Raw genomic sequence first — 13607 nt, 5'->3', positions numbered from 1 at the left:
CTTATCACAGAGCACTACAGTATAGTGTTCAATGAGACTTGACTTCCTCACTGTTGCTTTTCGGCTAGAGAATCAAATCACAGACCTTTCAATTCTGAAGTCAGCACTATAACAACAGGGTTGCTACTATAATTCTAGAATAAAATTCCCTGATTTTTTCAATACAATTTTGCTTATTTTCCCCTGGTATTTGTATCATTTAGACTCGAAAACTTAGCATTAAAACTTCAACATTAACCCCCAGACATGCTATTTTTACCCCACAGCAATATGATTTATACTTTAAACTTGACATGCTTTGCACTTGGTTGACTTTTTATCTGTGCTATTTACCAGCCATTTTTTTTAACAATGGATCACTCAACCATTCTTTATTGAAATAAGTTGCCATTTAAAAATTTTAAATTCTTATTTATTCTAAAAAAAGAGAATGAAAATACTATATGGTTTTAAGAAAACTCTTTACATGTTGCAGCTAAATTTCACATTTTTACATTAAAATCTATCTTGCAGCTAGTTCTACATAAAAAAATCTGAAAAATCATTTACTTATCTTACCCTTGTATATTACTACTGCAAGCAGCTAATATAAAGCTACTTACCACATGATTATCCATTTTATCGATATAAAGAGAGTATAGCTTAGCTGCTTCTATGTTTTGTCCACTACTTTCATGTAACCTAGAAAAAATTTGAACAAAACTTCTATGACAGAACACAAAACCTAATATTTAATAAAAAAAAAAAAAAAAAAGTTTTATTCTTAAAATTCAAATAAAAATTTTGTGCACAGTAAGTTAACAAATATTTCAAATGTTGATTTGATAAATTTGACTTACTTTGCAAGTTTAATAGTAGCTTGACCTTCAGAATCGCCGAGTCGAACAGCTTTTAAATAACACTTAATAATAATAATAATAACATCAATAATAACAATAGCAACAATAATAAAAACAGTAATAATAAATAACACAATATTATTATTTATAACAATTATAATAATAGTAGCAAAAAAAAAATTATAATAATGATAATAATATGTGTTTGAAATAAATAAAAAGTATCAAATCATGAAAAAGATCAAAAAAATTATCCAAAAATAATTTAAAAAAAAATTATAGTAAGTTTTGTAAACAGGAAGTTCCATTAATATGTAAAATTGATTTTCAAAAGAATTCTTTAGATAAAAAAAATTTGAAAATTTAGTAAAATTTAAACTTTTTAAATGTAAATATAACTTGGCCAAATGATTTTAATAAATTCTAAACATTTATTTTTAATATATTTTAGATAATTTGCATTTTAGATGATTTTTTTATTTTTTTTCCTTTTGTTTATTTGATTTTGATTTTTTTAATTTTATTGAGAAATAAAAAAAGCCTATAAGAATGTGTATATAACTTTTTTAGGCCTTTTTCATTTCTCAATAATATATATATATATATATATATATATATATATATATATATATATATATATATATATATATATATATATATATATATATATATATATATATATAGGGCTCAAAATTAGCACCGGAAATTGTCCAGCAGACTGGTTATTTTATAAAATTTTAATGTAATAGTTATTTTAATGCTTATAGAAACCAGTACTTTTATTACACTTCAAAATTTGAGTTGTTATGTCATGCTTGTTTTCGCGCTAAAAATTCTCACTATCAAAAGTGTTTCTAAAGTTGATCCTAGAAAAAGTTTGTAAAGATTTATAAAAAAATACTAATTTTATATAAATGTAATTACGTAAAATATTCTTTGATAATTGAAATAAAATGGGTTTATTGTAAACATAATTAATTTGTTACTTTATTTAATAAAGTAATAAGTAAACTTAATAATTTATGTATTTAATATATTTACATTGTAATTTATGTATTTAAAAATTTTATATTTTTATTATACATTTTTATTATATATTTAATTATGTATTTAATAATTACACAACTCATGCATTTAAAATATTTACACATCAATTCATATATTTAATAATTTACAAAGCATTTCGCATTGTATAGTAATTTTTAAAAAATGTAATATAAATATTTTCCTTTTGAAATTTTAGGTGTTTGAGCTTATTGTTAGATAATTTATCTTACAAATTGTGTGGTCAAGTTTTAAAAACAAAACATTTTATGCATCAGGATGGCGTTCGACCCACTTCTTTAATTTTTATTGGACAGGTCTGGCAAACTTGAGTCTTTATCGGACAAATTGTCTGGTAAAAAAAAGTTTGCTATTTCGAGTCCTGTATATATATATATATATATATATATATATATATATATATATATATATATATATATATATATATATATACAGTGTCTCAAAAAATTATCCGACCAAACACTTTTTTAAATATTTTTCCTAAAAAAAGTGCTGTATTTTCGTAAATTTAGACTTTTTTGGTAAACTCAAGATTAATAAAAATAAAAGAACATGTTTTTAAATAGATTTTCTTTATTTCAATGTAAAATATGAATCACAAAGTTTTCAGTCTTTAAATAAATGAACTTAGGTCGTTTTTTTATTGTCAAAAAAATATTAGACCAAACGCATTATTTTTTCCATAATAAATTATTATATAACAAAACAATTATTTTAATACTTTGTTGGGCCTCCCTTTGCTTGGATTACAGCTTCTAGACGTCTAGGCATTGATTCGACTAAAGATTTTGTTTCTTCTGATTGAATCTTTTCCCAGGCTTCTTCAATTGCCACTTTGAGGTTTTCTTTTTTAAAAAATGACCGATCTCCAATTTTTCGGTCTACAATTTCCCACAAATGTTCAATGGGATTAAGGTCCGGTGATTGTGCAGGCCATTCCAAGACCTCAACATTATTTTCAGCAAACCACTCCTTTATTTTAGTGGCACAATGCTTGGGATCGTTATCTTGCTGAAATGTAAAATCAGATCCTAGCCGAAGTTTTCGAGCAGATGACTTCAAATTTTGCTTTAATATGTTTCTGTATTGCACCTGATCCATTATAGTATCAATAAATTGGAGTTTTCCAACACCCTTCCAAGCCATTGAACCCCATACAATCACGTTACCGCCACCATACTTGACAGTTCCTCTCACGCAGCTTAATTTGTAGGCTTCTCCGGCTTTTCTCCAAACTTTTTGGGCTCCATCAGATGACTTTAAGTTGAATTTCGATTCGTCGCTCCACAGCTTCTTTTTCCAGAAACTTAACGGCATGTTTTTGAACTTCTTAGCAAACTCCAATCTTCTTTTCATGTGTTTCTTATTCAAATATGGTTTATTACGCACAAGTCGTCCTTGAAATCCCTGGTCTCGGATACGATTTCTGATTGTCTAATGGGATAATTTGATTCCATAATTCACTTCAGCTTGCTCAGCCAGTTTTCGAGCAGAAATGAAGCGATTTTTCTTGACTTGTATAATTAAGTTTCTACCAAAACTCATATTAAAGCAAAATCTGAAGTCATCTGCTCGAAAACTTCGGCTAGGATCTGATTTTACATTTCAGCAAGATAACGATCCCAAGCATTGTGCCACTAAAATAAAGGAGTGGTTTGCTGAAAATAATGTTGAGGTCTTGGAATGGCCTGCACAATCACCGGACCTTAATCCCATTGAACATTTGTGGGAAATTGTAGACCGAAAAATTGGAGATCGGTCATTTTCCAAAAAAGAAAACCTCAAAGTGGCAATTGAAGAAGCCTGGGAAAAGATTCAATCAGAAGAAACAAAATCTTTAGTCGAATCAATGCCTAGACGTCTAGAAGCTGTAATCCAAGCAAAGGGAGGCCCAACAAAGTATTAAAATAATTGTTTTGTTATATAATAATTTATTATGGAACAAATAATGCGTTTGGTCGATTATTTTTTTGACAATAAAAAAACGACCTAAGTTCATTTATTTAAAGACTGAAAACTTTGTGATTCATATTTTACATTGAAATAAAGAAAATCTATTTAAAAACATGTTCTTTTATTTTTATTAATCTTGAGTTTACCAAAAAAGTCTAAATTTACGAAAATACAGCACTTTTTTTAGGAAAAATATTTAAAAAAGTGTTTGGTCGGATAATTTTTTGAGACACTGTATATATATATATATATATATATTTATATATATATATATATATACACATATCAACCTTCAGAATTAAGGAAAATGACCTCAAGCTGTTAGAGGTTGGGAAAAAAACTTAACACAAAGGGATTACCATAAAACATTGAAATGAGGTCGGCGATTTTTTGCTGATCTTAAACACTTTTAGGTTGGCAGTTAGTATGTATGTATTTATGTATGTATGTATGTATGTATGTATGTATGTATGTATGTATCTTTATATATATATATATATATATATATATATATATATATATATATATATATATATATATATATATATATATATATATATATATATTATATATATATGTATGTATGTATGTATGTATGTATGTATGTATGTATGTATGTATGTATGAATGTATGTATGTATGTATGTATGTATGTATGTATGTATGTATGTATGTATGTATGTATGTATGTATGTATGTATGTATGGATGCATGTATGTATGTATATATATATATATATATATAATTAGTAAAAAACACTTATCTAACTTTTATCTTCGACTTGGAGTTTCACCATTGTGAAATTTTCGACATTGGAGTTTCACAATGGTGAAACTCCAAGTCGAAGATAAAAGTTAGATAAGTGTTTTTTACTAATTAATTATTGCTCTGTTCTTTAAGAACATTGAGCACTCTATTTGTAAAATACACTAACATAATTTACATATATATATATATATATATATATATATATATATATATATATATATATATATATATATATATATATATATATATATATATATATATATATATATATATATATATACATATATATATAAAATATAATACAATTAAAAATACACATAAACTGTAAAATAGTCAATAAAATAAACTAGTAGAATAAAACAATAGTAAAAATTATTGATTAAGAAATGATAATTTAAATGCAGAGTCCTAAAAGTACTCTGGTTTCCAGGAGCTTAAAAAGTGCACAGCCTGAAAATTTGGGGTCATAATACCAACAAAGCATTCCATTAAAATCTTTTTGACTCATGATTCTTGATATGTTTAGTTGCAAAAATACGGTGAAATCAAAATCCAAAGAAGATATTAGAGTTTAATGGCTACAACTAATTTTGCGGTCCCGTGGGGACCATTATTTTTTAATTTTTCTAAAAAATATTATATTTTCTCTCTTTAAATGATTGTAAAAAGGAAGCTAAATATATAGAATGTTTTAAAGATTAAAATTCACTCTTAATTTATAGAGCTCATCTCTTGGCTCAACACATCTCTAGCGCTTATTCGTCCATAAACCATAAACAAAAATTGGAAACAGTAAAACGGAGAACAAAATTTCAAAAATTCCCACGTTTGCAAAAGGTCACAATGAGTGCAGGAAATCTGTCTGCTTTATTTGTATGAAAAAAGCTGACCATTTATTTGTATGAAAAAAGCTGACCGAAATGATAGAGTCCTACAAGAAAAAGATTTTAAAAGGTTTTTTTAAAAAATGACAACTTTAACGATGACAGAGTTCCAATAGGAATTTGCATGGCTTGTCGTTTCAAGATAAATCAATTAGGTGACAAAAAACCAGTGAAAAACCTGCCAAAACTTTTCAATTTTGAATCAATTTAAGTTACAACTTTGACTCAACAGACAAGTACTTGAAACTGCCTAATTTGCCAAATTGGCAAATTAAGCAGTTTAAGAAAATATTGCAAAAGCAAAAACAAGAAGAAGCAAGCAATCATCAAGCGCAAACAAGAGAGCAACCTTGTACAAGTTGCCTTTCAGTAGTTGCCCGCGGTCTAACTCATCATTATACTCAAGGAACTCGTCATCAAAACCGCAGAGCATTAGCAATGGCAGATCTTAATGGAGCTAAGCAGATAGCGTCATCAGTGATTTTCTCTTAAGATTTAATACCAAGAGAAACAATTCGAATTAGTCAACTCGATGGCTCAAGATTGGCTGTGAGATTAGCTAAAACACAAAAACAATTTTGAGAATAATTGTAAAATCACATTAGTTAATGGTTAATAATTTCTAGGTTCCTCATCAGCATCTCAGCAACTCTTTCAAACACCTTTAAGCACTCAAAAAACAAATTGCCATTCAACAAAATACAGGACTTTCAAACACAGGCATGAGGAAACTTGGATCTGCTCTCAACCAAATCAGCCCTACTCGACTGGTTGAGGCAAATTTTCAACAATAGCTTGCAGACTATGGAAAAACTTTACAAGAAAATTTTACAGTGAGCACCATAAAGTTACACAAAATACTCCAGAAACATATGAAAATGTTAAAATTTTCTTTGATCTTATCCAAGTAGAAAAAGGCCAAAGACAATTGATTGGCTTGCTTCACTTCATATTCCTCTTTAGCTTTACCATGGAGGTGGCACTAAAATGGCAAGGACTCCATAAAGTGGTTGAGGAAAGTAGACGGATTGAAAAACTTAGCTGAGTCTAAGAATGCAAAACAAGCATTGGATTTTTGCAACTGTTTGGCATTGTTCAAGGATGTTGTTTCTGCTCGCTTTGGCTGTGTCTTAGATCTGGAATATGACATTAAAAATTCAAGACAAGTTACTTAAAGTTGCAAATTTCACTTACACCAAAAGCTCATGCAATCTTTTTCCATGTGCTACAATTCATCAAAAAGAACCATATGACACATGGGCTCTTCAGTAAACAGGCAACTGAGACAATGCACTTTTACTTCAAAGAGAGATATAAGCGTGAAAGTTCTTGCCCAGATTACCCCAACAAATTTTTGAACTGTATTTTGGAATACAACAGGAAAAAAGTTTAAAGAAAAAAAAGTTTGTAAATAAGCAAAAAAAGTTTGTAAATCAATACGAATATTAAAAATTCTTTTGAATTTTGAATATGAAGTTAAGAATATTAAAATTTTATTTTATGTTTAAAGAATTTTTTAATCTGTTCTTATTTTGTTAGAAATAAATTTTTGTAATTTGGAGCATTTTTTTATATAAAATACTTATTTAAAAAAAAACCTTTTCCTAGGACTTATAATGTTGTTTTTAAAAAGTGAATATCTCTTTAAGATTTTAATTCTAGATTTTAAAATTAAGCATTTTGAGATTGGCTTAACATGTGCTTTCTACGGTTCAAAAGGTTTTGATGGAAAGTGTTTTTGGTATTATGACCCAAAATTTACAGGGTGTGAGTGTTGAATTATTTGCAATAACTTCATGAGATTTAATGACAAGAAACTTATAGCTTTTTGGCCCAGAGTCCTGGAGTCCTTGCCGCCATTATACATAAAGGATTCAGCTTTAAAATTTGGTTGTTTCTCTAACCTAAAATTCTTAATTTTTTTTCACAAATGTAGTCCATAAGCCTTTACATTTTTGGAGCTTCTGGATATCAAAAACCAGGAAGAAATTATAATTTAATGACTTTCAAATTTGGAGTTATTTTTAGGACTTCGCATCCCTGGTAAAATTAAACCCATTATTAGGTGAAGAGTTAGGTATATCAGGAAGCCATCAAAAGTTCAGATGTATCTAGATAATGCCTAAAAAAATCAGTAAAAAGGTGCATCTTTAAAAATTAAAAGAAAACTGAGATAAAGAGATAGACCCTTTCACACCTGCTTGATCATCTTTTTATCTAAAGATAAAGAGATGATCAAGCAGGTGTGAAAAAAATAGTGCAATCAAACAAGTGTATGTTATGAAACAAGTGTCATTATTCTGAATCTTTACATAAAAACTCAATCTTTGCTTACCAAAGTAAGCAAAGATTGAGTTTTTAATACAGCATATATAAAAATGATATGCTGCATTATAAAAAAATAAAAGATTAACAATATGAAGTACAAGGTGAGCACCATTATGTAAAGTCATGAAGGTGTAAAGGCACATGTAAAATTGGGTATTTAACAAAACAAACAAAAAAGCTTCAGTAAAGAAAAGCAAGTGTACTATATTACAACGTAAATCTATGTGATGTCTTGGTTAGGAGGATGTGCTATTGCAGGCTACTATATGACCACGCTAATAATATTTTGTTTTGACTTTCAAAAATGCGCTGAATGAAAAAGATTTTTAATTATACATTAAATGATATAAAAAGTTTAATCTTTATTAATGTTTTTATATTAGCAAAACATTTTAAAAAAAAAGGAAAATTTTTTCAATAAACAGTAAAAAAACAATTCATTAAAAAATTGCTCATAAAGCAAAAGAAATTAATATGCACACTTTTTTTTGCATACTTAGAGATAATTAGAACCATCACCCTTTTAATTTATTTTGATAGAAAAAACTGGTTTTGATATCTTCCTACTTTAAGAAAGAAAATTGTCTCTTTACTGTGTTAGATGTGCAGATTTACCTAATTGACTACTTAAACACATAAAATTGTAGTGTTAGCATTTGTAGCTTGGTTGTTAGATGAAATGTTCTCTGAGCGGTAAGGTAATAGATGTCAAAAGTTCTAGTTTTTTACTTGGATAAAAAAACAGTTGTTTTTATCTAGCTGATTTTTCAAAATACTATAACATAATAACAAAAATTCAAAGCAAAACCGTTTAAACAAGACTTTTAATTGTTAAAAAAGTTTTCAAATTGTTACTATATTATACATACAAAATCCTTAAATAAAGGATCCACAAAGGAATAAAGGATCCTCAAGAGGAAACTCAATTTACCTACTGTTAGTAGTACAGATATTTAGTACAGATGTTTGTTCATAATGATATATGTGGTGTTTTTACATTTGATTATTTCATATTACTTTTTATATTTGCTAACAGCAAATTAATAATAAAATTATATTTAATTGTAGTTTTTTTAAATGTAATTTTTATATTTGCGTTATTTCTTTGAGAAAATATTGAGGTTTTCAAATACATTTCCTTTATAAACTTTTGTGCATTATAGTTGCGCTTATTTAGAGTACCCGCTAAAAAAGTATTGGTCATTACAATCGGTATAAAAAGTTTATAAATACGTTTATTTTTCTGCAAAACAAATATTATAAGTAGCTCAATGGTTAAGTACACTGCCCTCAGTGTCAACATTTTTAAATTTTCGTGGTTTAAATCCACCAAGATTAGTTTACGCAAAATACAGAACAAAATAATTTTAGCAAAAAAAAGACTTAATTTTTAGAAACTTTTAAAAATATATTTTTATTATAGATATTATCTTTAATTAACTATCTTTATTATACATATATTGTACACAATTGTTTCATGTACGACCCAAAAATTAAACTTAACTAACTGACGATTACACCTATAGAAGTTTGTACGTAATGCAATACAAATGGAATTTTTACCATAAATGTAAATGACATATTGTCATCAATTTACAGTAATTACAATATGTCATCAATTTATAGTAATTACAATAAAATAATAAAATAAATTAAAATTTTACAGTTACAAATATTGTCATCAATTTACAGTTAAAATAAAATCGTAAAATAACAAAATAAATTAAAATTTTACAAATTAAAACAAACTTCTTATACTTCCTAATATAAAAGTGCAGAGTTAATGGCTACCACGAGTTTTTGTGTCAAACACGCATGAATGAGTACTAGCAGCATTAGGTTTAATATTAAAATATTCTAAGATAAAATCTAAAGATCACTAATTTTTTATAAAAAAATATTAATAATATGTATACATTTTTTATACATATAATCATGTATTTGTTATGATGAATATTAATCTTAAAAAAACCCGCTTGTCTCTGTAACAAATTTTGAATAAGAATTTGAAGTTTATTATTGCAAACATAATTAAAAACATTATTTAAATCTTAGCGTTTTAGTTTTTTAAGTTTTGCTTTATTTGAGCCATATTATTATTTTGTATTTTTATTAAAGTTTTTTTATTTACTCTTTTATTACGATTTATAATTTTTACTCTTTTCACTCGCTTTTTTTTTTTTTTAAATACATAATTTTTTTTAAGCATTTTTTAAAAGCTTTTTAAGCGCATTTTTAAAATGTTGAAATTTTCAAAACAGTTAATATGTTTTGAAAATTTCAACATTTTAAAAACGCGCTAAAAAAACTTGAAAAAAAAAAACAAAAACTTAAAAAAATTCTATAAAAAAAGCTGTGGCCAATTCCTCAAAACAAACTATTATTAGCATGGTCATATAGTGACAAGTGATCGCACGCCTACCTGATTAAGACTATATGTGATACCTTAATGATAATAAAATTATAATACAAATATTTGTCATAAACAAAAATTTTATTTCTAAGACCTTTCTTGCATTGCTTTGCTTTTCAATATTTTGATAAGTATCACCCAAAGCTATTAACATGCGAGTGTCATTTGGTCTAAATAAAATAAAATTTATTTGTATTTAACTGTATCCCAGAACTTTTATAAATATAGAACAAATACGTATAAACCATTCCTTAAAAATTATAACAAATAAGTAAACATTTAAAACCTATTATTTTAAACTTTTGGAAGAATTTTATAAACAACACCTTCCACTGTCAATAACATTTTTTGTAGTTTAAACTTCAAACAACAAATAAACTTTAGGCCGAGTGAATAAAAAAATGGCAATTGCTTTTACTCAGTAATTGGTCAGCTTTACATGAAAATAAAATAGCAAATTTGGTTAAATTTTAATTCACTTAAAGCTGAGCAATTACTCAGCATTTTTTGAGTAAATTGTTTAACTTTAAATTAACGTTAAATTGTTTACGTGAATAAAATTTGGTGGATTTTGCACACATTTTTATTTACGTAGAGCTGAACAATTACACTAAAAATGCTGAGTAAAAAATACATCCTATAGTTTATTACTAAATAAACAGGTTTCTTCTAAACAATAGCTATAATAAAATATGCATAAAAATAGAACCTGTCACTTACAAAAGTCAGAACTCTCTTCAATCCTCTCTTAACTATTCAACATATATTCAAATAAAACTTGATTTCTTGCCTGCTGAAAAATGACAATGTGGTTCCAGTTTAAAAAAACTTTAGAGATCATTCTAACCAATCTAACTATTGTGCTATTGGTTTTCCTACTTTTATTTGCTAGGTTTTTGACTTATTAATTAAGAAACTTCTAATATCTAAACTAATTTTAAACAATTTACTCTCTGACAATCAATAAAGATTTTGATTGGTTCTTTTTACCTCCTGAACCATAAGATAAAAAAAAAAGTGAGGTTAGGACTATTACTCTAAGACTTTTAATGTCTAACATGCTTTTAATAATGTCTAACATGCTTTTAATAAAGTCTGACATGCTGGTCGCTTCTATAAGCTCATGCATATAGCATATCTGAGAAATTTTATAAAAATAGTAGAATCATTCTAGCCTAATAACAGTATTCAAGTTATACTAAATGGTCACCATTAACAACAACCTTTAGGGTATCTTAAGATTCCTCTCTTAATCTTCTACTGTTTCCTGATAATCTTCTTAATAATCTCATCTCTTTTTGATGATAACAAAACTAGTCTTGATAGTTGTTTTTTTTCAATCAAGTTAAAATCATTTTTTTTTTATTGCTTAGGGACCATGATGCAGTCTCTCTTCTGTGACAGATTGGGGCTTGCAGTGACTGGTAAATTTAAACACAAAACTTATTAATTTACTGTATTTATTCATACCATGAATACATAACTGTAAAGACTCATGTCATTCCATATTTATAGCGATGTTTCTCTTTATTTTTTTGGACCAATTAGTTAAAATTATTTTTATAGTAAAGAAGTAATCTTTAGTTAGAATTATATATAACATAATATGCGTATTTTAAAACATTGAAAACAATATAGACCTTAGTCTTTGCGCTTCACGAAAGTAGTATAATGAGTGTTTTGATAATTTGAGTAACTCGTATGCTTGTCCCAAGCCATACCAAGCACGATAGTCACGACAATTTACATCTAAGATATAATTTATGGCAATTTTCAGTTAAACAAAGATTTTTAATTAATAAAACAATTAAAAAAAAAACATTTATAGTAATTTTATTAAAAACACAATGGTTTTTTAGTGTAGTTTTTCCTTCATTATTAACAAGTTTTTTTAATAAAAATATATTAAATAAAAATAGATTACATTAGTCTAATGCAATCTAATAAAAATAGTATAAAATACAAATAAAAACAATAATAAATAAATCATTATATCTAGTGATAGAATGAAATAAGAAATTTTGAAACTAAAATAAACTGAAATTTCAGGTATACTAGTTCAATACTGAAATGAAACTGACATTTATCAAAACTAAAACCAAAATTTTGGCAAAAAAACAAAATCTAAAAATGCAATTTTATATGTTGTTTATTTAGATTTGTTTTTTTTTTGTTTTTTTGACAACTTCCTTCCATCTTATATAATAATAAAATAATAGTCATAAATAAATGATAAGAAAAACAAAATTACTCATAGAAAAATCTATAAAAATAACTAAAAGGTTTCATCTACAAAATATTATTCTTGTTCACTTTCTATTTAAACTATTTAAACCAAAGTTGTTTTCTCAAAACAAAACGTTATCAGTGCAAGATGAAAATATACATACAAAAGGGTGGCCAAAATAATTTTTTTAATACCTACGCAAAATTATTATTATTTTGAAAAATTCATATAGTAAAGTATGTATGTTCAAAATTTCACATAATTTTGATCAACAGTTTCATAGAAACTTTAGATGCTCGTAATATTTTTTCCACGAGGGAGAGGGTTTAGTTACAACTCCAAAATATTGCCTCAAATTAGGGATGCTATACCAAAACTTAATCTAAAATAATCTAAAATTAGAAATACTCACAGCTAAAATAAAATAAACAGGTCACAATAAGTATTATTTTATTATTTTAAAAACAATACAAAAACACACCAAAAAATTCACCCCCTTGCCCAAATGCGAGAATAATAAGTTACTAAAAATTTTAATTTCCTATTCAATTCTAAATTCAAATTTACCATCATGTTCCAAATTTCATTTAATGATCTTTTAGGGCTTGAACGTTTTTGAACACATAAAAGTTTTTATTCTCATCAAAATAAGGCAGCCGTAACTTTTACATGGTAATGTTAAAATGCTTTAAGATATTAAAAAGAAATTTAAAACCTGTTGTTAAATTGGAATTTAGTAGAACATAGTGAATTAAAATATTTTACTAACTGTCCTTGCATTTGGGAAAGCAGAGGTAAATCTGTTGGAGTATTTTTGTTCCCAGGCTCCAATCACTTTATTTTTTTGCAAAATATTCTCATTTTACAAAAGCATGAATATACTTAAACTTGGAATTTTGACAATTTCCAAAATTGTCATATCTAAAACTTCAAAAAGCCTGAAACTGTCAGTTATTAAAGATGACAAAAAGTCATTTTACAAAGACCTTGTATCACTTTAAAAAATATTATTTCAAAAAAGTGCCAAAAGCTGCGACTACATCTTTCATTAAATTTTTGTAGAGCTTTTTTAGCATCATCATTTAACATTAATAAATGCTGGAACCACACTGTAAACAATTGTATATCAG

General features: G+C 26.4%; 1 protein-coding gene across 1 annotated transcript in view; it reads right to left on the bottom strand.

Moving 5' to 3' along the window:
• The window catches only part of LOC136071878 (cell division cycle protein 23 homolog), a 43536-nt gene that overhangs the window by 12626 nt on the left and 17303 nt on the right, over nucleotides 1-13607 (bottom strand). Inside the window, exons 10-13 of the mRNA XM_065797442.1 lie at nucleotides 11891-11999; nucleotides 10345-10420; nucleotides 840-901; nucleotides 603-681 (exon numbers count right to left, since the gene is read on the bottom strand). Coding sequence (XP_065653514.1) covers nucleotides 603-681; nucleotides 840-901; nucleotides 10345-10420; nucleotides 11891-11999 — 326 coding nt within the window. The remainder of the gene's footprint in view (nucleotides 1-602; nucleotides 682-839; nucleotides 902-10344; nucleotides 10421-11890; nucleotides 12000-13607) is intronic.

The sequence above is a fragment of the Hydra vulgaris genome, chromosome 05, assembly GCF_038396675.1.
Source record: "Hydra vulgaris chromosome 05, alternate assembly HydraT2T_AEP".
Lineage (NCBI taxonomy): Eukaryota > Metazoa > Cnidaria > Hydrozoa > Anthoathecata > Hydridae > Hydra > Hydra vulgaris.
The sequence above is the reverse complement of the archived record's forward strand: the minus strand, read 5'-3'. Positions and strand labels throughout refer to the sequence as shown.